Below are 19,899 nucleotides of genomic sequence, written 5' to 3'. Positions count from 1 at the left end.
TCAGCGTGGAGCCACGGAACAAGCCAACCGCTCTCTGGGGCCTGTGGAGTACTCTCTATGTACATACTGTATGGAGTACTGTACTCATAATGCTCCTTCGTCAAAGACTAAAGAGGCTTTCTATAGCTATCATCCTTCCTAAGCGGCATTTTAGGTTCGAAGCAAGGCCATGTAACTATGATATTGTCCGCTCTCTGCCTCTCGAGCAATCACCATCGTGGAGTATCTTGGTTTGGAGGACATTGTCCGGAGCCGGAGGGTGTAAGTATATACTACTCATTGATGGTCGAAAGTCAATCACTCTATCCTGACAGAGCCTAGGTCTCCAAGCAATGGCTCACGGTTCTCTCAAGCGACACAATCGTCTGGGATGTTTTGCGCGAGACGTTTGCATTTTGGGGCTGGACCTGGAGCGAATTAGCACAGATGCAGCGATTGCTGACGCTATGAGCCATTTCCGATGGCGACGACATGGCTTACAGCATGCTCGACCAGTCAAGAAGTTCTTCCTCCCCCGGTCAAAATAGTACTCGGGTGACGCGCCCCCCTCCCCGTGATCCGGTATCATTCGCGCCGGCTGTGCTATGAAATGCCGGTACGCGGCGAAGTCGAGATGCTGAATCTCGAGGCCGAAGGGAAATCAATCTGGGACTTCAGTGGACTCGGGACTCCCAGCCTATCTGATCGCTATTTTGTTCTGGAGACGTACAATTTGTAAGTTTGTACTCCATAAGGAGGAGCAGATTTGCGTATCTTGCCGCCTGACTTCTGCTTGGATGATAGTCGTGAGCGTTCGCGATACTATGTGACGGCATGGGAAATACATACAGGAGAGAAACTCGACCAGCAGATTCTTGATTTCGTGGGTGACGACATCACCATTTTTGAGGACAAGGTGATTGTCACTCTCAGGCCCGAATGGATTAGATTTTCCAATTACCCAATCCACCTTCTTTGGGATCTGAGTTCGAATCATGTCCGAAGGATTGGCCACTTCTCAACGCCCGATGGATAGATATCCTGAGCTGAGGTCATTGACGATGTTCTGCGGTTTGGTTCCGGCTATCTGACCCCGAACCTGGTCTACCACTGGACCGGTCAGCTTTCCCTCTACAACAATTCAGTCGATGGTTCCTTCAAGACGGCACGTACATGTTGGCAGCCGTGAATTCCTTGGCTTGGTCAATGAAGCCGGCATGTGCGTAGGCCTACTAATCTCGAAATTGGACATCAATGAATTTCATGAAATAGTACGGAGTACTACGGGTAGTTAATTAATAGGAGTAGCCATTCTTCTAGATAGTACCACTACTGGAGTACGATGAGAACAAGGACCAACCATGATCAGTCTGTCGATTTGGAGGACATGAAAGCCAGATGAATGTAGATTACTAGTACATGCGACCATAGGGTGTGGAGAACAGGGCTTCCCGTCCGCTCAGCCGTACTTAAGCCACACGCCGGCTGGTTAGTAGTTGGGTGGGTGACCACCAGCGAATCCCAGCTGTTGCATGTTTCTATTTTTTTTTTATTACCTCCTAAATAACTCCAGATTTCGTCCATGATAGTCAAGGCAAGGCTAAACAGTGACGACGCTTCAGCAATCATCAGAGGGCGAGAGCTTAATAAGTCAAGAAGTTTCGGGAACCTCTCGTGTACATTTGCATAGTACCTGCTCATTCAAACCAGACAAAACATGATGTCCCACATTCAAGGCCGCTGAGGATACTGAAGTGATTTGTTGCGAAGGGCGAATTCCTGGCCCGAGGAGGAAGAACATTCATTCCTCGAACGATTATCGTTCGTTCGAGACTCCAATCGCCCTTTTGACCTGAGAAGATATTGACCCGTGAACATGCCATTAGAAGCTCGGCTTTTAATGAAGATTGACTAACGTCCATTCCTTGAATGGGGTTTAAAACTTGTTGTCTTACGATTGATCGATTACATGGAGAATTGGAAATCTTCACGATAGGTATATCAGAAACATAAGTCATGACAAAATACTTCATCGTCCCAGATCCGCTAAGGCGGACCAAACAAGCCGCCGAAGGGGTTCGAGTTCTCTGTTCTGTTGTGGGAATGATACATTGAAATAAGAGAATATATAACAGCAATGAGATTGAGTGGAACAGTTGGTGACATCACGTTGTCTCGTGCTCGTGGATGAGAGGGAATCAATACACCGAGGAACTGGAGTTCCCGGATGTACCTATTCATGTGAGTAGTACGATTTCGGTCTTTGTGGTTCCCAAGTCAATTGCGCGACTCAAGCACATTCAAGTTCATAGATGAGGGCCTCGGGGCAAGGCATCCAACATCACTCATCACAGCATGGAAGGCATTCTCATAAATTGACAGATTCCGGAACTGAGCACTTGTCAAAGACATAAGGTCGACGAGACAACAGGACGAGGTTGGTCATTTGCTGCTGCAGAAAGCATGCTCATTCCCAAGATCGAAGCAATCTTGCTGCACACGTTATCAAATTGCACGAGTCCAGCCTTCATTGGCTCCTCCAAGATCGTAAAGAGCCACACCCGGTAGGTGACTCCAGGGATTTCATTAGCCTTTGCGTCATGCATCCTCATGATCTCGTCAAGTTGATCACGTCTCTTTTCCGGAACGATCCCAATTTGAACGAGAACGCAGAGGAACTGCTGCTTGCATATGCACGATCTCCAGCCGTGGTCTGTAATCCATCCATCGCCCACGTTTCGGACCTGATATTCAACGCCTTCTGTGAGATTTAAGTGATGATAGAAACTCCAATGAAAGTCATTGGCGACGGGCGGGTCAGATTGGATGTAGAGGACAATGTAGAGTGGACACAGCGGAAGCTGGGTCAGGGCCTTTTCCTGCGCGGTTTTGATGGCTGCCGCTTTCTCTTTCGCTTTTTGTCGTGAGTCGGGGTCTGTTGACGAAGAGGGCATGGATGGGTATGTCAATGTTTCGGATAGCCCAGTGGACAGGCCGGTGGCAGATTTGCTGGACATGCCGACCTGGTTTGATATGTGTGCGGGCAACCTGGAACATGACTGGCCTTGCCGTTCGTTGGGACAATTCTGCTCGGACAGAAGACAACATGCAAGGGTGAGAGGTGCCTGAGAAAGCACCGGTATATCTCCCTATGTCCAGGCAAATTTCAAGGAGCAATCCACTTCGAAACTGGAAATGCGTGAACAGTCGTCGATGTAGTAGTGCCAGTTCACTTGAGACTCCGATCGTGTGAAGCTGATCAGCTGCCACACACACACAATTAGAGATAAGCCCTCGACACCTGGCTTCTTCCAAGGCCAGTAGCTCCAGTAACCTCAAAATCAAGCATTGAGGAGCTGCTGATGGAAGAACTTCTTTGAAGAGAACACATCGCCGTGAAATTGTAGGCCAGTGAGTCTACTATGGGATCTTGGTTGAAGGCGAGGTATTCGAAAGCTTGCCTGTAGACCTGTTATGAGTCAGGTAACATGAAATCTCAAGGATCAGCGAGCTAACGCATACGAGGCAGCAAGAACACTGCTCAACGCTGAACTGAAGTTGATGATGGTTACCAAAGTGACTGAACGGACTCCGACTGCTGACTAATCACCAGATATGGATCAGCTGCAGCGGGGACTCGGGGAGAGTACGAGTACAGTAGTAGCAGCCTTGACTTCAACGTACTGACGAGCGGAGTCGACAACGAACTTTCGATCCCTTGATTCGAGCATTCGGGTCTTTTCTCCGGTCCTAGGGATTGTTCCACATAGACTCTGCGAAACCCGGCATTCGTACTCGAACCAGTCCGCCATCAATGCGATAGCCATGGATCAAGCACAAGCACGAGCTCTGGAAGCTCTCCAGCCATTTCTCAGCCTGACGACGTCGTCGATGGCCTCATCGCCGCGGTTTGTCGCGGAGATCATTACGAATGCCACGTCCAATCCCAACACCTTTGTGTTCGCCGAGCTTCTGGAGCAGCCCGCTGTGCAAGCCTTGGGCAAGCCGGACGCCCCGGAGGAGTTCCGCAGATACCTCAAACTACTAGAAATATTCGCCTGGGGGACATGGCAGGATTATCGCAGTAAGTCACCTTTTACCTGACGAGTTTGAAAGAAGACAGGGATCATTGACTGGTGAAAAAGCAACCCCCGGTCTCCCGTCGCTGAACGAGGCCCAGACGCTCAAGCTTCGCTTACTGTCCCTCCTCACACTGGCCCGCACCCTGCGGCCCCTAACATACGAATCTCTAATGTCGGCACTTGAAATCTCGACCACAAGCGAGCTGGAGTCGCTCGTGACGACGGCAATCTACTCATCTCTGATTACAGCTCGACTCTCACCAACAAGCTCACCCCCCGCCGTCAACGTCACGGCGGTGGCCCCGTTGCGTGATGTCCACCCGCAAACCGTCTCGACCATGATCTCGATCCTTTCCGAGTGGGAGAGCCGCTGCGGCGACGTCATCGGTAGTATCGAGACCGAGATCGCCAAGATCAAGGCGCAGGCCGCCGAGCAGCGCAAGCGGGGTCGTGATCGCGCCAAGCGGATCGAGAAGAGCATCAACGGGTGGAAGGGCCTCTCGCTGGAGGAGTCGCAGGCGCTGCGCCGAGCAGTGCATCAACAGCAGCACCTCAAGTCCGGCTCGGCACGAACTGCGGGTAAAGCCGCGTCCGGAACAGCCGCGGGCAGCAGCGCCAGCAGCGGGCAAAAGCGGGAGTTCAACGGCGATGATGATGACGATGTCGGTCGAGGCGAGGATGATGGCTACTTTGAACGAGACAGCGATGCAGACGGCTCGTCGCGCATGGACATTGACGAGGGTGCGGGGGCGCAGTCGTCATCGACAGCCACAAGGCAGGCGAAACGAATTCTGAACATGGGGAAGAAGACCTGATCGCTGCTGTCGAAACAGCGCTAGATCCTGGCAAATTTCGCAAAGTGAACCTTCTAGACCAATGCCATGATTTAACTCTACAGGTTTTTTTCCCTTTTTCCTGCGGCGCTGAATGAAACACATCACTCACATTCGCACCATTATTATTCCTCGACAGCACTAAATGCTAAATACATTGGTAAATCACTGCTATGATGACGAGGACACACAGTGCCCTCAATTAAATCAATAGACATTGAAAACATAAGGGAAAAACCGAGAGAATGTATACTTGTCCAGCGAGCAAAACCGTACTCCAGGCTCGGGGAATCGAGAATGAGAAATAGGAAATGTCTATCCGGATAATGCGAAATCGAAGCAACATGACCTGAACAAAAGAAACAACCAGATCAACAGACACCAGACGCCTAAATGCGGAAAAAGGCATGAACAAAAATTAAACGATGAAAGGGGAAACGAAACGAAAGGAATGCTCGGGTATTGAAGGATCAGAGTATTGTCCCCGGGACGAAAATAAATAATGCGCTGAATCCGGCGGCTATTAAAACAGCGAGGCCTAATGTCGCTGTCGCACGCTTGTTGAGGAGCGCCCGCACGTACGGTTCACGGATTCGGATCCAGTTCATGAATGTGTATTCGCTGAATCCCAGGTAGGCCATGATGGGGTCGATTTTGTACTGGTATGTGGCGATGAAATAGCCGGCGACGGCAAAGGGGAGAATGACCTGTTCCGTATGTTAGACAAGGATTTGATCAAAGTCCGAAAAAGCTTACCCAGCAGCGGATGTCGCGCGGTTTGTCCGTGAGGACAACAAAGAATGATGCCCAGAATGCGCCGCCGAAGCTGGCCAGCGCAATGGCAAGACGGATTACTATACTCAGAGGTACGAGATTGCCCAGGGCCTTGGCCTGCAGGAAACCCGGAAACGCGTCGCGCTCCATTGCCTGGAAGACATAGTCCTTGGCCGAGTCAAACACCTCCGGGTCGTCTCGCCCGTCGCGTTCCACCATCTCAATAATCGACGTCACCATATCATCGGGCAGAACAATCTCGCGTTCGGAGCCGGGAATGAGGTACGTATAGAGGATCTTCTCCGCGCTGCGGCGAATATCTGTTCGCGCAACGGTATGCCCCGGCGAACCGGACGAGCCGCTTTTCCCTCGCTCATGACTTGAATGCGTGAAACTCGGCGCCGGTGGACGTTCCTCGAGTGGAATCTCTTGTGAACCTTCCTTGGAAGACGCATGGCCGGCGTTCTCTCGAAGGAATGCCGAGAGTCTCTGATCTGCCTCCTTTTCCGAGGAGCCGTCTCTCCGGTGTCCTGACGGGCCGACTCCAGGATCTGGGATGTCGCCCAAATACTCCAAGTTATCGAGGATCGCTGACGATCGCTTGCTGCCCTCGGGAGTGGATAGGAGGACCGATCGGCGGAGCTCTCGAACGTAATGTCGGCATAGTGACATGTGCTGGGAGACATCGAGCCTAGGCACATTAGACACCTCCTCTACTAGAAACAGCCCAGGAAGAATACCAGAAATCGAGGTAATCCACTGATCGTTGTTGGTCGCGCATGTAAATATAGAACGAGTACAAGTCCACCGGCGCAAGAGTGTAGCGGCTGAGAACCTCAAACAGGGTCGGTAGACGCCTGCGCTTCTCTATATCAACACTAGGTGACGCCATTTCGAGCCACAAACCGTCGAAGAACCCGGGAACTCGAGGATATCCAGTCAGGAGCGGTTCACGCGACGCGGGAGGGACGTGGCCGCGGATTGATGGAGTTTGCTATGGGCAATCGTCGACCAAGACCAAGGTAGCTCTGCACAAAATCACAGGCCGAAGCCTATGGGCGATTGCGCCGAGGAGAATGAATCGATGGTGCGTTGTCACCAGCCTCTCTACTCGCGAACCCCCTGATGTCCTGGGGAGCCGATTTGATGCGGGAGAACCAACCGGGGCACGCCGAGCAAACCGCGCATATGAGAAATGAACGAGCTCCGAACGCACAGCGTCTTCGAGAGCCCAAAAGGAGCAGTCGAATAGGGGAAATCCACTCTTCGCCAGCTGAAACGGCCGGCTTACTGCGCTTTGTTGACAGGGGAGACCCACGTGACTTCAGTATTATGCCTCAGGCAGGCTTGTGAGTTGTGACAAGGGTCCGAAGCTCAATTTGATGATTGGTCAACACTGCTACTTAAATTTGTTAGACCCACAATGGCTAACCAATCACGACAAGGGCCAATTATTGATCTTCGATCGCGATCATCAACCTTTTTGTCACTTCTACTACCTTAACCCTAACAGCAATAAAATCAATCATCCTGTCATTTTATTCCACTGTTGAGTACGCAAAGATTGCGAAGAGCCCGTCTTAACTCAATCGTCTGCCAAACCCCGAAATCCTTCCAACCAAATCTGCCCGAAATAAAACGCCAATGGGTATTCAAAACATGGAACTGAAAAGCAAAAGCGTACAAAGTCATATCGTAGATGCTAGTAGCATACGGAGTATGTATATCGGGTTCAGTGCCCCTCCGCAAGGTGCTAGAAACGTCAGCGTCGCCTTACCAACGCGTGCGTTTTTGATAGTACTAACCGCCCACTCAGGAATGTTCTTGATCTGCTGCCACATGAACTTCTCCAACTTGTTTGCGCTCTTGGTGTACGGGGTGCTCTCGCTGTTGTACTTTCGACAGTTGTTGAAAATCAACATGGCATCTTTGATGAAATCCTGCGGCGTTGGATACATGTCCTTCTCGTGCTTTTCCTCCATGGTCGACAAATCCATGGGCTCCTTGATGACATCGTAGTAATCAGGCACCTCATCTTTATTGACCGGCTGCGTGAACGGCCACGCAGCGGAGTGATTCTGCATGTCGTTGAGAAGGTGCAGCAGTTGATTGTAGTTGGGACCATGGCGAGGTTGACGAGCCAGCTCGTCCATGTCTGGAGACCAGCCAGACTCTTTGATGGCTGGGATACTCAGGGGGTCGATCTTGGTGACGCCGTTCTTCCATTCCTTTGGCGGTGGGTGAACAATATGGGACTTGCTGAAGGCGCGGATCTTTGCTTGCACAGCTTCTTTCTGCTTCCGGAGCATTTTGCCGGCCTCGAGGTATCGGATCTTTGGGAGCATGCTGCACTGCATGATAGTTCCTCCTTCGTAATCCTTGATATATCCCATCCAGATCGATTTATCCAAGGAGATGTCTTTGGTGAAGCCCTGCTTCTTGAAGTAACCAATTGCGTAATTATCCGCATATGTAAGGAAATGCTCGATATCGGTCGTTGCCCTCACGTAGTCCTGATTTTGTCAACAGTTGCCAGTGTATCGATTAAACTGGACCATACCTTTAGATGAGACATGAGATGCGCGCCATAGCCCTTGACTTGTTGGTCGGAGGAGATGGCGCAAAACACAATCTCCGCAAACTTGCGATGCGTGAAAGGACGATAGGTGATCCCACTGTTCCAATCAGCATCCACACATGAAGACGACAACCGAACTCAACATACCCGACAACTTCCAGAGGACGTTTGACAATCGCAAACGAAAGATGCGCCCTGTCGTAGACTAACCGGGCGATATAGTCCTTGGGCATCTTCGGCAGCTGCTTCTGGAAGATGCACTTGAGACCGGTGAGGATGACGAAGCTCTCCCGGCTCCCATCGTTATTGACAACGCGGAACTCAATCTCTCCTTTACGTTCTTCGAGCACAGCCGGCTGGTTCTTGTCAGAGGCTCTGGTTGAAGTGATGATAGCACGCATGCATGGTACTGTTTACATACCTTTTCAGGGAAAGGGACGATCTTGAGCTGGGGTTTGTCGCCGGGCTCTTCCTGCACGCGCATCAGCCATCGCATGCTCTGGCTAGAGCAGCATAGCACCTACCTTGACCTCCTTCTCCGGCGATTCAGTACGGGCTTTCTTGCTGGGCTGCTCCGGCGACTCGGCGTCGTCCGAAGCCTTGCGTTTCGCCTCTGATGCTGGTCAGCTAAGTTCGCAGACATAGCACAGGACTCATCCTTACCCTCGCCAGCAGGCGACATGGCTGCTTCGAGCTTCCTTGACTATCAACAATGCTACTCAACCCCAGGTTCCCGTCCCTGTCCCTGATTGCCACCCCGCAACAAAAGGCCCCTGGCGGAAAGGGGTTGGTGGTACAGTAGCCAAATCGGGCAATTCCGGAATTATGTTTCCCCGCGCTCCCGCGCACAGGACGAAGAGGACAGCTTCAGCTTCCAAGTTGTCGTTGATCTTTCGAGAGGCGCGCAACTCGGCAGTATTTGTCCTGGCCACGGTATCTTGGCTCCATCCCAATGTCTCTTCAAGAGGTCTGGGAGACTTCCAAAGCTCCTTTCTACCCCGCTGTCCCAAAGGAGCGCCAATTCACCGTTGGCTTCAGCTTGCTCCTGACTGGTACGTGTCCAAACATCGCCGGGGAGACGGTAACTAATGCCAGGATAGCACTTATTCTCACCGGTCTCTTCGCATTGAGTGAGTCCTTGAGTTTTGGTAGTCGTTCCGACCATGACTAAACCCTGTCAGACCGCTCCCTTAAAAACATTCCCCTTCTCGGTATTCCCGCGTCTCTCGCGTTCGGGTACGTATCTGCGCGATAGACGTGCTTCACTCAGGCTAATATATGGCAGCTTCGGAGCTGTGTACATGATCTGCGCCGTTGGAGTTTACGTTTAGCCTCCTACGCCATTACTGTGTATCATAAGCTTGAGCAATGAAGGCCATCTACTGCTGAATTAATAACGTCCACCTCCTTCGCTTCATCCCAAGCTCAAAAAAAATGGACCCAATCTTCACGGCGGTGTCGACCAACGCGAATCATCTGTACACACTGTTGCGCTGTATCGGCTTCGCGCAAAAGGCAGCGGTCCAGATCACGCCAGACGGAATACGCTTCTCGGCAGAGGAGGGCCGTGTGATGCAGGGCCTGGCATTCCTAGACAAGGCGCTTTTCGCAAACTATACGTTCCGTCCTCCACGAGCTAGTGACCACGGTGGTGACGACGGCGGGAATCGAGGTAACAACGACGATGATGATGACGAAGACGTGATATACCCGCACTTCCTCATCTCCTTGTCCGCTCTCCTCGAGACGCTCCAAATCTTCGGCATTAGCGATCACAGCAGTGCCGCAGAACGGAGCGGTCCACCAAGCTCGACCGCTGCAAGCGCTTTCACGGCCCCCGCGGTGCTCCAAGGCCGGTCATGCACGCTGCGCTACTCGCATCTCGGCGGGCCCCTCAGCATCATCCTCTCCGAGGCGGGCGTGACCACGACATGCGAACTCACAACCTACGACCCCTCAGACCCCTCATTCGGCTCGTCTGACGGAGAAGTCGACATCCCGCTGCAGCGCGACGCCATCGTAATGAAGATTATCATGCGCTCAGCACTCCTGCACAACGCCATTACCGAGCTAGACTCCACCGACCCTACCGTCCTCACCATCTCAGCCTCGGCAACGAAACCGCCATTCTTCGCCCTCTCCGGCTCGGGAGGCCCCTTCAGCGAATCCACGGTGGAGTTCTCCGTGGAAGGAAAGACTGCGCCCGAAGGCAGCGGCGACAACATCGGCACCCGCCGCCCCAATGCGAAACTTGCCCCAACAGTCACCGAGACCTTCCAGGTGAACCCACCGTCGTACCGCGGTGGCAGGGTAAAGGAGAGATACCGCTTCTCGCTCATCCGCAAAGCGTCCCGCGCAATGGCCGTCGCTAGTAAAGTCAGTATCAGGGGTGACGTTCAGGGCGTGCTGAGTCTGCAATTCATGATCGAGCTGAATGATGGCGGCAGTGGTGGTGCGTCTGGAGGAGCTACGGGTTCAGTCTCATCCCGCGCTGGAATGGGCAATGTGAGCTTTGTGGACTTTAGGTTCGTGCCGCTCGTGGACGAAGATGGAGAGGAAGATGGGCATGATCCGCTTTGAGATTAGAGCATTAATAAGTAGGTACATGCAATTGAATGAGTTTTTATTCTACAGATGCGTAAACCCACATCACATAACCTGCCCAAGCCTTAGCATTGTGATAGAGAGAAGAGAGGGTCATTAACATACCTCAGCAATCGACTGCCGCTCAATAATCGATTTCTGCCTCTCATTCCTCGACACCCGATAGTAGTAATCCGCAAAATCGCCGCACTGCATATGTCTCAAAAACTCCTCATCATGGGTGATGACGATCAGCTGGAAATTCGACTGCTGTTGGCGGGCGCGGATGATCTCATGCAGGGACTCGGCCAGCGAGCGGATGTTGTCGCGGTCGAGGTTGGTGGTGGGCTCGTCGAGCGCGATCAGTCCGCAGTTGACCCCGAAGCATTCAGCGAGAGCGAGGCGGATGATGATGCTGGCGAGCACTTTTTGGCCCGCGCTGCAGCGGCCGCGCATGTCCATCTCCGCTCCTTGCTTGACCATGCATACGCGGTAGTTATATGACCGGTTGCCCCGTGCGGTCTCGCTGTCGGAGCGGATGAGAATCGTGTCCACGTCCGTGCCGCGGTAGGTGCGCTGCCAGAGCTCCTCGATGATCCGGTTGATTTCCTCCATCTTGAGACTGTGGTACTGCATGATCGCCTTGTCCAGCGCGCCGCCGTACCGCCCCAGGTCTTCGATCGCCGCTTTCGTCGTTTCCACCTTGATGTGCGCCTCCTTGTACTTGGCTGCGGCGTCCTTGTAGTCCGTGTTCCAGTCCGCCAGCAACTGCATCAGTTGGTCGTCCTTGGACTTCATCTCTCCCATCTTGCTGGCTTGCTTCGCCGCCAGCGCGTTGTGCTCCCGCGTCCATCGCTCCGATTCCTCCTTGAACCGGCTGCGGTCGATTTCCGCGTTTTGCGCTTCGAGCTCGACAATCTCCTGCTCGACCTGCTCCAGCTGTCGGCAAGCCTGCCGGTAGCTCAGGTTGTCCGCATACTGCCGTTTGGTGTTGTCGCTGTCTGCCAGTTGAGAAGAGAACTTGTTGATTTCTCGCGTGATCTCGGCCAGAGTGGCTTCCAGCGAGTCAATCTCTTGCTGAATCGCAGCCACATCGTTCTTGCTTTGCTGCAGGAGTTCCGGACCGCCACGATCAATGTATGATCGAATCTCCTCGTTTGCCAGCTCCAGCTGATGCAAGCTATCGGACAACTGGGACGCAGTTTCTTGTAGCTCCCGCTCCCTGGCTTCCGCCCGCTGACTGACCTCGTCATGTCTTGCTTGAGCCTTAGCCATCTCTGGCGCAAGCTGCTCGATATCCTGGTCCGCTTTCTCAATTATCTCCCGCTGCTTGCTGTTCATTTTCCTGTATTCCTCGATCCGCGCAGCCAGGTCGGCCTTCCTGTCCAGCTCATGCCGGGCATTCGAGAGATTCGTCTGCATGTCCCTCAATTCGAGCTCCAACTTGTTGATTTCCGCGCGCGACTGATCTCTCTCGTTGGTGAGCTTCGACAACGTCTTCCGCGCGGCTCGTGTCTTCTCCCCGACTCCTGCGATCTCGTCCTGGATATCCTCCAATGTGCGGGATGACTCAGACTCCTGCTGTTGCGCAGATATCTCCGCGATCTGCGAGCGAAGAGACTTGATTTCGGCATCACACCGGACAATTGACGCCACCGTTTTGGACAAGGATTCAATTTCTCGCTTCTTGTCCGTGCGCTCGTCGACGACTTTGTCGAGTTTTTCGAGTTTGGCAAGCAATTCTTGCCGCCGCTTGTCGGCCTCCGCCTGTTCTTTCTCAAGATCAGGGATCACTTTCGCCCCCAAGCGAACCCACTCGTCGTACTCGGAGTTTACTGCTCGCGCCGCTTCCAAATCAGCCTCCAGTTGTTTGATCTCCGAGTCCTCTGCATCTTGAGTGGCCTTCTTGACGAGGGCTTCCAGACGGTTCTTGAACACCTGAAACTCATTCTCCGTCTTGAATGGTCGGGCGCAGGTCCGGCAGACCTTCCTTTGATTGGCAGCTTCCAGGCATTTGTTCAGGTACTCGCCCATACCAGCAAACTGATCGGCGTCCTTTCTGGCAATGTCAAGCTGCCCCTGCCGCCACTTGAGCACTTCAGGAAATTGGTCTGGCTCGTCTTCGATCGCCACCCGTATCTTCTTGGCGCAATCATCCTTCTCGTGAAGGCGCTGCTTGATCTCTTTCCGGGCATTATTGAACCTATACTCGACATGCTCCACATCCCTTGCCATGCCGTCGCGGTCCCGCTCAGCGGTCGTCACGGCCTTGGTCGCCTCTTCCAGGACACGTTGGAAATCCTGCTCAAGGCTTTCTGGCGTCCATTCCGAGTTCACAAGTTCGGACAGTCGCTCGCCGTGGGCAGCAGACAGTGTCTCCAGTTGGCGGGATTTGTCTTTGAGCTCCTTCTTTAGGTGGTCTAAGCGGGCCAGCTCGCCAGCCCTCTTCGTCCCAGCAATCAGCTCAGCGTTGAGACGGGAACTTTCATCCTCGAGCGATTTAATCTCGTTGTTGACTTCCTGGATCTCCTTGTCCCATGAAGCAGATGCTGCTGTTTCTTTGAGAATCTTAAGGTGAGACTCAACCGTCTCGACTTTGGACTCGAGGACGGCAATGGTTCCCTCGTCCACATCGATCTGGTCGAGCCGACGCTGGTAGCTTGCAGCCTCCCGATCGTTCTCCGAAATCTGCCTCCTCGCGGCTGCCTTGCTCTCCTGAAGCGCCGATTTTCGCTGCGCAATCTCGTTCAGAGCATTCTGAGCCTCGCGCAGCTGGGCCTGCCCTTCCTTCCTTGCTCGTTCCAGCGCAAAGTTTTGATCCTTAACCAGCTTCCGTAGTCTGAGCATAAAGTCGTCCATCTCGGACTCGTCAAGTGCGCCGTCATATCCGCGGATATTATTCCGTCGAGCAATATCCTTGATCATATTTGCGCGGCGCTCGATCTGTCGCTCATATTGCGCCTTATCGTTCTCGTGCCTCCCATATTCAGCCTGTTTCAAACCAAGTTGATGACGGGCATTCTCAATTTGTTCTCTAATTTCCTTGTATCGTTCCTTTTGCTTGGCCTCTTGTTCTCGGTACTCGGCTTGTCGCGATTCGAACTGCTCCAAGGTTGACTGCAGCCATTCGTCTGATTCGTCAACCTCTACGAGATGCCGTCTTATGTTTTCAATGCTCGATTGGATACTTGCAGCTTCGATGCGCTTTCCTTCCAGTGCACCAAGGATTTGGGCGTAGCTTTCGGACTGCTTCCACGCGCGGTCTGCGTTCTCAGCAGCCCGGCGCATCTCTTGCGAGAGGCGCTGTGTCTCTTCGCGCAGAGCCTCGATTTCTTCCTGGAGCTTCAAGGACCGTTTCTCGGCGCGGTCCGCCTTCTCTTTGTCCTCCTTCGCATGCTGCTCCATGATCTTGTATTTCGCAAGCTCCTCATTCTGCTTTTTCCGTAGCGCTTTGATATTCTCAATAGCCTTTGTATACTTCATAGCCTCGAAGATCTCGTCAAACTTCTTCTTCAGCACCGACGGCTCACTCAAGGGCCAAAGGCTCTCATCCTGATGGCAGAATATGACAGAGTCGAGGATGGCTTTCGACACGCCGAGATACTGCGGCATAATCTGATCCAATTCCGCAACTCGGGAGGAAATAGCGGTTCTTTCACCATCCTTCACCATCAGCAGCTGCCCTTCGAGCGTTTTCTGCTGACGGGTGGTCTTTTTGACTGTAAGCTGCAAACTTCGCGTGGCCACCATTTTGGCCCCTGAGCTCGCTTTGAACGCCAGCTTCACCTGCGCCAGAACTTCCTTCTCTCCGCAGAGCTATAATATACCGTTGAGTACACGACGCGACCTCCCGAGGCATATATGAGCAACTGACCTTGGGGTCGTGTATAAAGGCGCCGCCCTTGCTATTTGGCGGAAGCTCGCCGGTCGTAGCATATTTGAGGCATTCAATGATCGTCTAACATCGCTGTCAACTCTTATCCAGGAGATATCGATTCGACCCGACTGACCGTCTTCCCCGATCCATTATACCCGACAATCAGCGTCAACGGCGTGTGAAACTGGATGGTTTCGCTGCGAGTGTTATCGAAGGAGCGGACGCTACAAAGACCAATAAGATACACCCTTCTTCTGACATGGGAATAACGGAATTACCCAAGAATAGATAACTTGTCAATTTTCGCTGGGAGGTGTTAGACTCCGTTCCTCTGGAGCTGCTATTCTGCACTTTGAGCACATACACCTAGCCTGATTAGCGCACTATCGAGCATCACTTTGTCGTCAAAGAAAACTCACATCTTGACAAACAGCCCGCACGCACACGACCCAGAGAATGAAACTGGTGTTGTTAACAACTTAAACCTCGCAGCGTTGACCACCGTGCTCAGGCTACAGAACAAGCCACGCCGATTAGATAAGCCTTTTGACTCGAGACTTGGCGCTCCTAGGCGCGACGACAAACGCCAACGCGTGGCGGCGAAAGCACGTGAGCACGTGACTTGAGTGCCTGAGGAATCGACAGGACCCTAATGAACCCTAGCATCTTCCAACCGGTCATACCCCCGAGCGAACAGAGGGCTCGTCGTAAAATGCATCGCGTGTGATAGTAAACTTGAGCTCTGCTCTATGACCGGAGAAGAGGATTGCTACTACATAGTGTATTTGGCAGATTGCAATCAATCCTATGTTTTCTTCACATTCTCTCATGCAAAGTAGTAGGCCTACTAGGCAGTACTAATTTCATCGGTAGTCTGCTACTATTCTCAAGTGGTGTCGAGCCTCGGACAATGTGCTCGTAGATTTGCTGAATGGAGACAACGAAGCTGTGACTGAGCGATGCCGATGAGTATAAGAATGGCCGCATATCCCGCAATGCAGCACCGACAAACGACAAATAAGCAGTCGGCCTATTCTTTCGATTGCCTCTAGGTAGAACGTGTTGCGCATACTGTTCATGTTCTACAGAGAAAGATGGTATTCAAATTGTTGTATTCCGTAGATGACTTAATTAGAGCAAGAACCCGAGGGAGCCCTTGAGTACACCTGCAGACTCTGTTGCCAGTGTGGCCGGCTGAGAGATGCGAAGCTCAGTACTTACTCGTCCTGTCCTGGCGTGATTGGCGACGAGATAAACACATGGTAAAAATGAAAATAGGTATACTTCTACAATTGTAGCAAGTTGAACACAACTGAGATCAAGGGGATTTCATTATGGGCGAACAGCGAGTTCCTGGAGCGCATTCAAAGTACTAGGTATTGGGACATTTGAGGAACGTCCACATGCCGCAGGGAAATGAAGCACACCCGCAGACTCGGCTCAATCTCTTGTCGGCACTGCGGCCTTCAGAGCCTCCAACCTTTCCTTCACCTTAACTCATGGTTATAGGGCATAAAGTTAGGGCTCCAAGCCGGGGAAGCAGAGATTGGTCGGTCCGGCAGCGCTGATTGGCTTGATGGAGTGACCTGCAAAGGGACGGTGCATTCATATAGATCAATCCGGGCCAGCAGTGCACCGTTGAAAGTTAGTGAGCACTGATGAATGTTTGAAATGCTTCATTCGCTCGAGCAAAACTCACGCACTTTACCTAGATTCCGCACAAACCGGCTGCTGAAGTTTGGAGAAATGAGATAAAGAAATCTATGCCACCATGTGCCCCAAAAAGCGGCCGCTATATTAGACTGACTTTTTGTGGAGGTACAGCGACGCTGTCGGAAAACGATCCTGATGTTTTAGGTACTATCCACTTGCGCATATAAAGTACCGAGCTAGGGTACCTAGCACTAGCCATAGAGGAATGAGTTGCAAAAAACCTTGTTGGCTGTCTCGACCAGTTATCCGGTACCGTTGGAAACGGCTCTGCTGCATACGAACTCCATGCTCTTACCTTAGTACCTAGAGTTGCTGAACGGGTGATCAGTAATCATTAATCTTTTAATTGAACAGAGATCATTCCACCATGGCGGGACAGACTACCATCACCAATGCCCCGGCTTACGTTGGAGTGGACCTCGGTGCGATATCCATCCATTGCGGTGCATCAGGGCGCGTTGCTTACTTGAGTCGCAAAGTATGAGAACAAGTCGTCCCATGGCGATGAACTGTACGTGTTGTGACGCCATGGCGCTCTGGATCCAAAAGCATGTTCACGAATGTGCTTTGCCACATAATGGGAGAATGAAGGCAACCAACTTGCCTTTATTCACGCTCGATTCCTGGCCGTCTCGATCAGGGACATTGAAACGTTGATCAAGCAGTGCTATCGGTATGCCATTTTGAACTTTACCTGTTTCTTTTCTTTCGCTTCCTAACGGAAGACGCATCGATCAAGCCCGGCGGCTGAGTTGCATTCCAAGACTGGACGGCTTCCAATCCTCGGAAGACGGCAGTCACCACGGCACCGAGATAGAACGGTACTATGACGAAGTCTACGGCGCGTTCGAGAAAGCCGGCTACGAGGTCCGGCCCGGGCCCAAGCTGGAGGAATAGTTCAAGGACGCCGGCTTCGTACACATCCACGTGGAGAAGTTTGTCATTCCCTACGGCGTCTGGCCAAAGGATCCGCATCTTGTCAGTTTCAACAGGAATCATTCAACAATTCAGCATCCCTTATTGACCTCTTCATACAGAAAAAAGTCGGCGCCTGGGTTCAGGCCGGGTTCGAAGCGAACGGCTTCGAGGGCTTCGCCCTGGCCGCTCTGACGGCCGCAGTCGCAACATTCATATCTTATTCAACTTGTGAGTGCTCTACCCCTGGAGCCTTCAGGCAACACTCCTCATTTTCGAACTAACCACGAATGACACCCGCAGATATGTCGTCTACGGCCAGCGTCCCGAGAATTGGCCAAGGTAAAATTCGGGATGGACAGCATACATGGTCCTCCTGGATGTAGGTTTACTCTTTAGGAAGCCTCCAGCGCCACGCGCGGAGCCCTGCTGGTCTCTCGGTTCTCTCTCTGTAGATTTGAATCAAAATCTACTACTCCGTACTTCCAATTGAAGGCCGAAAACGAAAGCGTGCTCCTCTTCGAGACTACGAGCTCCAAACAGTACCAATCAAGTCGAGTCCGCTAGGCATTGCCTACCTGTAAATACCTTGACCATCAACATCCCGCGAGTCCTATCATCATTGAAGACATGCGGTTGCTCGTCTTTTTCCGGCACACCGATTAACCGTGCTTTGCGGTTGAAGGAAAATGTAGACTAGTAGTACTCTGCTTCATGTCGGGCTTTCCCACTTTTGTTGTTCAGATAGAAGGATAGGGCATGGAATCCACATGCTTTCGGGACACTTTGTGCTCCCTCCCTTCAATTGAGGACACTGAACCATTGTTGTGTCGGGACTGCGCGGTCAACAATTCATGCTGATTAAAAAATCGCTGACTACGAGGGCCAGTCGAACTTCTGCTAGTTGTACAGTGTGAGGACAATTACATGGAAGAGGACTCCGTACTGTCAATGTCTATTGTGACAAGACTTCGCTGCATCATGGTCATTCATCGCTGGACACGGTATCATCATACAACTCATCCACGGGTCGTGATAGAATCGAATCGTCGTAGCAATGAGATGCATAGAACTCAGCCTGTGGTCGTCATGGGCTCTGCAGGCGATTGTTGCTGTGCCACAGAAGTGGACATCTCCTGGTCCTGCTCGAGTTCTCTTGACAATTGCTGGTCAAGGACGACGTCGCCATGCTGGTCGGTGCCGCTGCCATGCGATGTGTCCACATCCATGCTGGAATCATTCCCGGACGATATTCGATTAGAGTCTGTGCTGGTTTCGCCGGTATCCAGAGTAATCTCTACGCCCCGGCCGTCTTGCAGTCCCAAGTCTTCCACTCCAAGAACCGCAGGCCCGCGCGCGTGGGGGATTTCTTCGGAGGGCTGTGCGTTGTCGGATGCGCTTTCACTGCCATGATCTTTCGCATCCTCTTGAGTGGTTGTTAGTAGATCAGAGTCTGTCTTTGCCTCTTGCTGACTTGGATCGCCTTGCGCTGTCTCATCCAACTGCGAACCAGAGTCTGAAAATGATTAGCCTGCTGTCGTATAAAGTCCAATGTGCGAAGAGTGGATACCTTCTGTCGAGTCTGCAGTCTGCTCCGTATTAGACAGCCACGGAATCGGCGTCAACAAAGCACCGCCCAACGACTCATCACTGCCAAGAGCTTCGTCGCCGATCAGTGAGCCCGCGCCGGCGCCATTGATCGATCCATTTGGCAGATCCGTTTCCGGTGCAGCAGTGCGAGCCAGGGGAAAAACATCGGCGCTGCTGGAGACCATCACAACTCGATCCACCGCACGTAAATACGCGGGAAGAGTGCGATATTGCTTCTTCGGTCGGAGGACCAACTCGGCCAGGCGCTGGATGGTGTGCGGAGGCTTCGATGAGAAGTGGGAACGAAGAGTCGACTTGATCAAGATGAACAGGGAAAGGAGCTGTGGATGGAGAGCGTCCTGCAGGGGCTGCGAGTCGGAAATGCGTTCGCTGGCCCCTGATGATGGCGCGACCGGATCTGACGGGTTGGGATAAAGTGATTGGTCTTGCGGAGGAGCATTCTCTTTGTTGCTGCTCTGAAACGAGCCGAGGTCTGGACTGGTGAATGAGGATGAAAATGAGGCTTGTTGAAGATCAGATGAGGGCGAAGTAGGACGGTATCTGGGTAGAGGAAACTCGTTGCGAACGATCTGGGACGCGATGGATCAGTGGGCGAATCAATCGAGATGAGTTGAACGTACCTGTTCTAGGCGGTCGATGATCGGCTCGACCTGCGCAGGCCACTTGCTACTGTAGATCTATTAGCTTCTGCCATATCGTTACGTTATCCTGCTGGCGCGTACTAATCCACTGAGCCATCTTTTGCGGCCTTCTCCAGGAGCTCCTCGTCTGTCAGCGGCAGTCAGCAGGGGCAAACAATATTTGGCGAGTCGCAAAGACAGATTAACTCGAGAAGCAATACCGGCGCGCCACATACCTAGACCTAGAGACATCATGACTGGGTTCGACATGAAGGCACGACGCGCCGATGAAGCATCACAATGTCCAGCCTTTCTGCTGGGCGGTTGTTCGCGA

General features: G+C 52.4%; 11 protein-coding genes across 11 annotated transcripts; 6 read left to right on the top strand and 5 right to left on the bottom strand.

Annotated features, from left to right (window-relative positions):
- Positions 1-89: 89 nt before the first annotated feature.
- VTN31DRAFT_5869 (uncharacterized protein) lies at positions 90-527 on the top strand (the record flags this gene model as incomplete). Its single annotated transcript, XM_069406415.1, has 2 exons — positions 90-261; positions 322-527. The coding sequence occupies 2 exons, from the start codon at positions 90-92 to the stop codon at positions 525-527; spliced, it is 378 nt and encodes a 125-aa protein (XP_069258951.1).
- A 62-nt stretch (positions 528-589) lies between these two features.
- On the top strand, positions 590-1,015 carry VTN31DRAFT_5868 (uncharacterized protein; the record flags this gene model as incomplete). The annotated part of the gene is made up of 2 exons (XM_069406414.1): positions 590-714; positions 784-1,015. The coding sequence occupies 2 exons, from the start codon at positions 590-592 to the stop codon at positions 1,013-1,015; spliced, it is 357 nt and encodes a 118-aa protein (XP_069258950.1).
- A 1,366-nt stretch (positions 1,016-2,381) lies between these two features.
- On the bottom strand, positions 2,382-2,996 carry VTN31DRAFT_5867 (uncharacterized protein; the record flags this gene model as incomplete). The annotated part of the gene is made up of 1 exon (XM_069406413.1): positions 2,382-2,996. The coding sequence occupies one exon, from the start codon at positions 2,994-2,996 to the stop codon at positions 2,382-2,384; it is 615 nt and encodes a 204-aa protein (XP_069258949.1).
- Positions 2,997-3,804: 808 nt separating this feature from the next.
- On the top strand, positions 3,805-4,876 carry VTN31DRAFT_5866 (uncharacterized protein; the record flags this gene model as incomplete). Its single annotated transcript, XM_069406412.1, has 2 exons — positions 3,805-4,063; positions 4,125-4,876. The coding sequence occupies 2 exons, from the start codon at positions 3,805-3,807 to the stop codon at positions 4,874-4,876; spliced, it is 1,011 nt and encodes a 336-aa protein (XP_069258948.1).
- Positions 4,877-5,364: 488 nt separating this feature from the next.
- On the bottom strand, positions 5,365-6,560 carry VTN31DRAFT_5865 (uncharacterized protein; the record flags this gene model as incomplete). Its single annotated transcript, XM_069406411.1, has 3 exons — positions 5,365-5,601; positions 5,651-6,359; positions 6,409-6,560. The coding sequence occupies 3 exons, from the start codon at positions 6,558-6,560 to the stop codon at positions 5,365-5,367; spliced, it is 1,098 nt and encodes a 365-aa protein (XP_069258947.1).
- An 840-nt stretch (positions 6,561-7,400) lies between these two features.
- VTN31DRAFT_5864 (uncharacterized protein) lies at positions 7,401-8,928 on the bottom strand (the record flags this gene model as incomplete). Its single annotated transcript, XM_069406410.1, has 7 exons — positions 7,401-7,421; positions 7,474-8,181; positions 8,229-8,343; positions 8,394-8,602; positions 8,668-8,718; positions 8,771-8,859; positions 8,910-8,928. 7 exons carry the CDS (start codon positions 8,926-8,928, stop codon positions 7,401-7,403), a joined length of 1,212 nt encoding a protein of 403 aa, XP_069258946.1.
- Positions 8,929-9,198: 270 nt separating this feature from the next.
- On the top strand, positions 9,199-9,577 carry VTN31DRAFT_5863 (uncharacterized protein; the record flags this gene model as incomplete). The annotated part of the gene is made up of 4 exons (XM_069406409.1): positions 9,199-9,298; positions 9,347-9,376; positions 9,428-9,482; positions 9,532-9,577. The coding sequence occupies 4 exons, from the start codon at positions 9,199-9,201 to the stop codon at positions 9,575-9,577; spliced, it is 231 nt and encodes a 76-aa protein (XP_069258945.1).
- A 103-nt stretch (positions 9,578-9,680) lies between these two features.
- VTN31DRAFT_5862 (uncharacterized protein) lies at positions 9,681-10,826 on the top strand (the record flags this gene model as incomplete). The annotated part of the gene is made up of 1 exon (XM_069406408.1): positions 9,681-10,826. The coding sequence occupies one exon, from the start codon at positions 9,681-9,683 to the stop codon at positions 10,824-10,826; it is 1,146 nt and encodes a 381-aa protein (XP_069258944.1).
- A 69-nt stretch (positions 10,827-10,895) lies between these two features.
- On the bottom strand, positions 10,896-14,579 carry VTN31DRAFT_5861 (uncharacterized protein; the record flags this gene model as incomplete). Its single annotated transcript, XM_069406407.1, has 2 exons — positions 10,896-10,904; positions 10,956-14,579. 2 exons carry the CDS (start codon positions 14,577-14,579, stop codon positions 10,896-10,898), a joined length of 3,633 nt encoding a protein of 1,210 aa, XP_069258943.1.
- Positions 14,580-16,811: 2,232 nt separating this feature from the next.
- VTN31DRAFT_5860 (uncharacterized protein) lies at positions 16,812-17,316 on the top strand (the record flags this gene model as incomplete). The annotated part of the gene is made up of 4 exons (XM_069406406.1): positions 16,812-16,841; positions 16,899-16,930; positions 17,082-17,092; positions 17,159-17,316. 4 exons carry the CDS (start codon positions 16,812-16,814, stop codon positions 17,314-17,316), a joined length of 231 nt encoding a protein of 76 aa, XP_069258942.1.
- Positions 17,317-18,407: 1,091 nt separating this feature from the next.
- VTN31DRAFT_5859 (uncharacterized protein) lies at positions 18,408-19,817 on the bottom strand (the record flags this gene model as incomplete). Its single annotated transcript, XM_069406404.1, has 5 exons — positions 18,408-18,850; positions 18,905-19,514; positions 19,566-19,614; positions 19,668-19,713; positions 19,802-19,817. 5 exons carry the CDS (start codon positions 19,815-19,817, stop codon positions 18,408-18,410), a joined length of 1,164 nt encoding a protein of 387 aa, XP_069258941.1.
- Between the last annotated feature and the right edge of the window lie 82 nt (positions 19,818-19,899).

This window comes from Thermomyces dupontii, assembly GCF_041956625.1.
Source record: "Thermomyces dupontii strain NRRL 2155 unplaced genomic scaffold VTN31scaffold_6, whole genome shotgun sequence".
Lineage (NCBI taxonomy): Eukaryota > Fungi > Ascomycota > Eurotiomycetes > Eurotiales > Trichocomaceae > Thermomyces > Thermomyces dupontii.
Note: the sequence above shows the minus strand (reverse complement) of the source record. Positions and strands in the feature narration are given on the sequence as shown.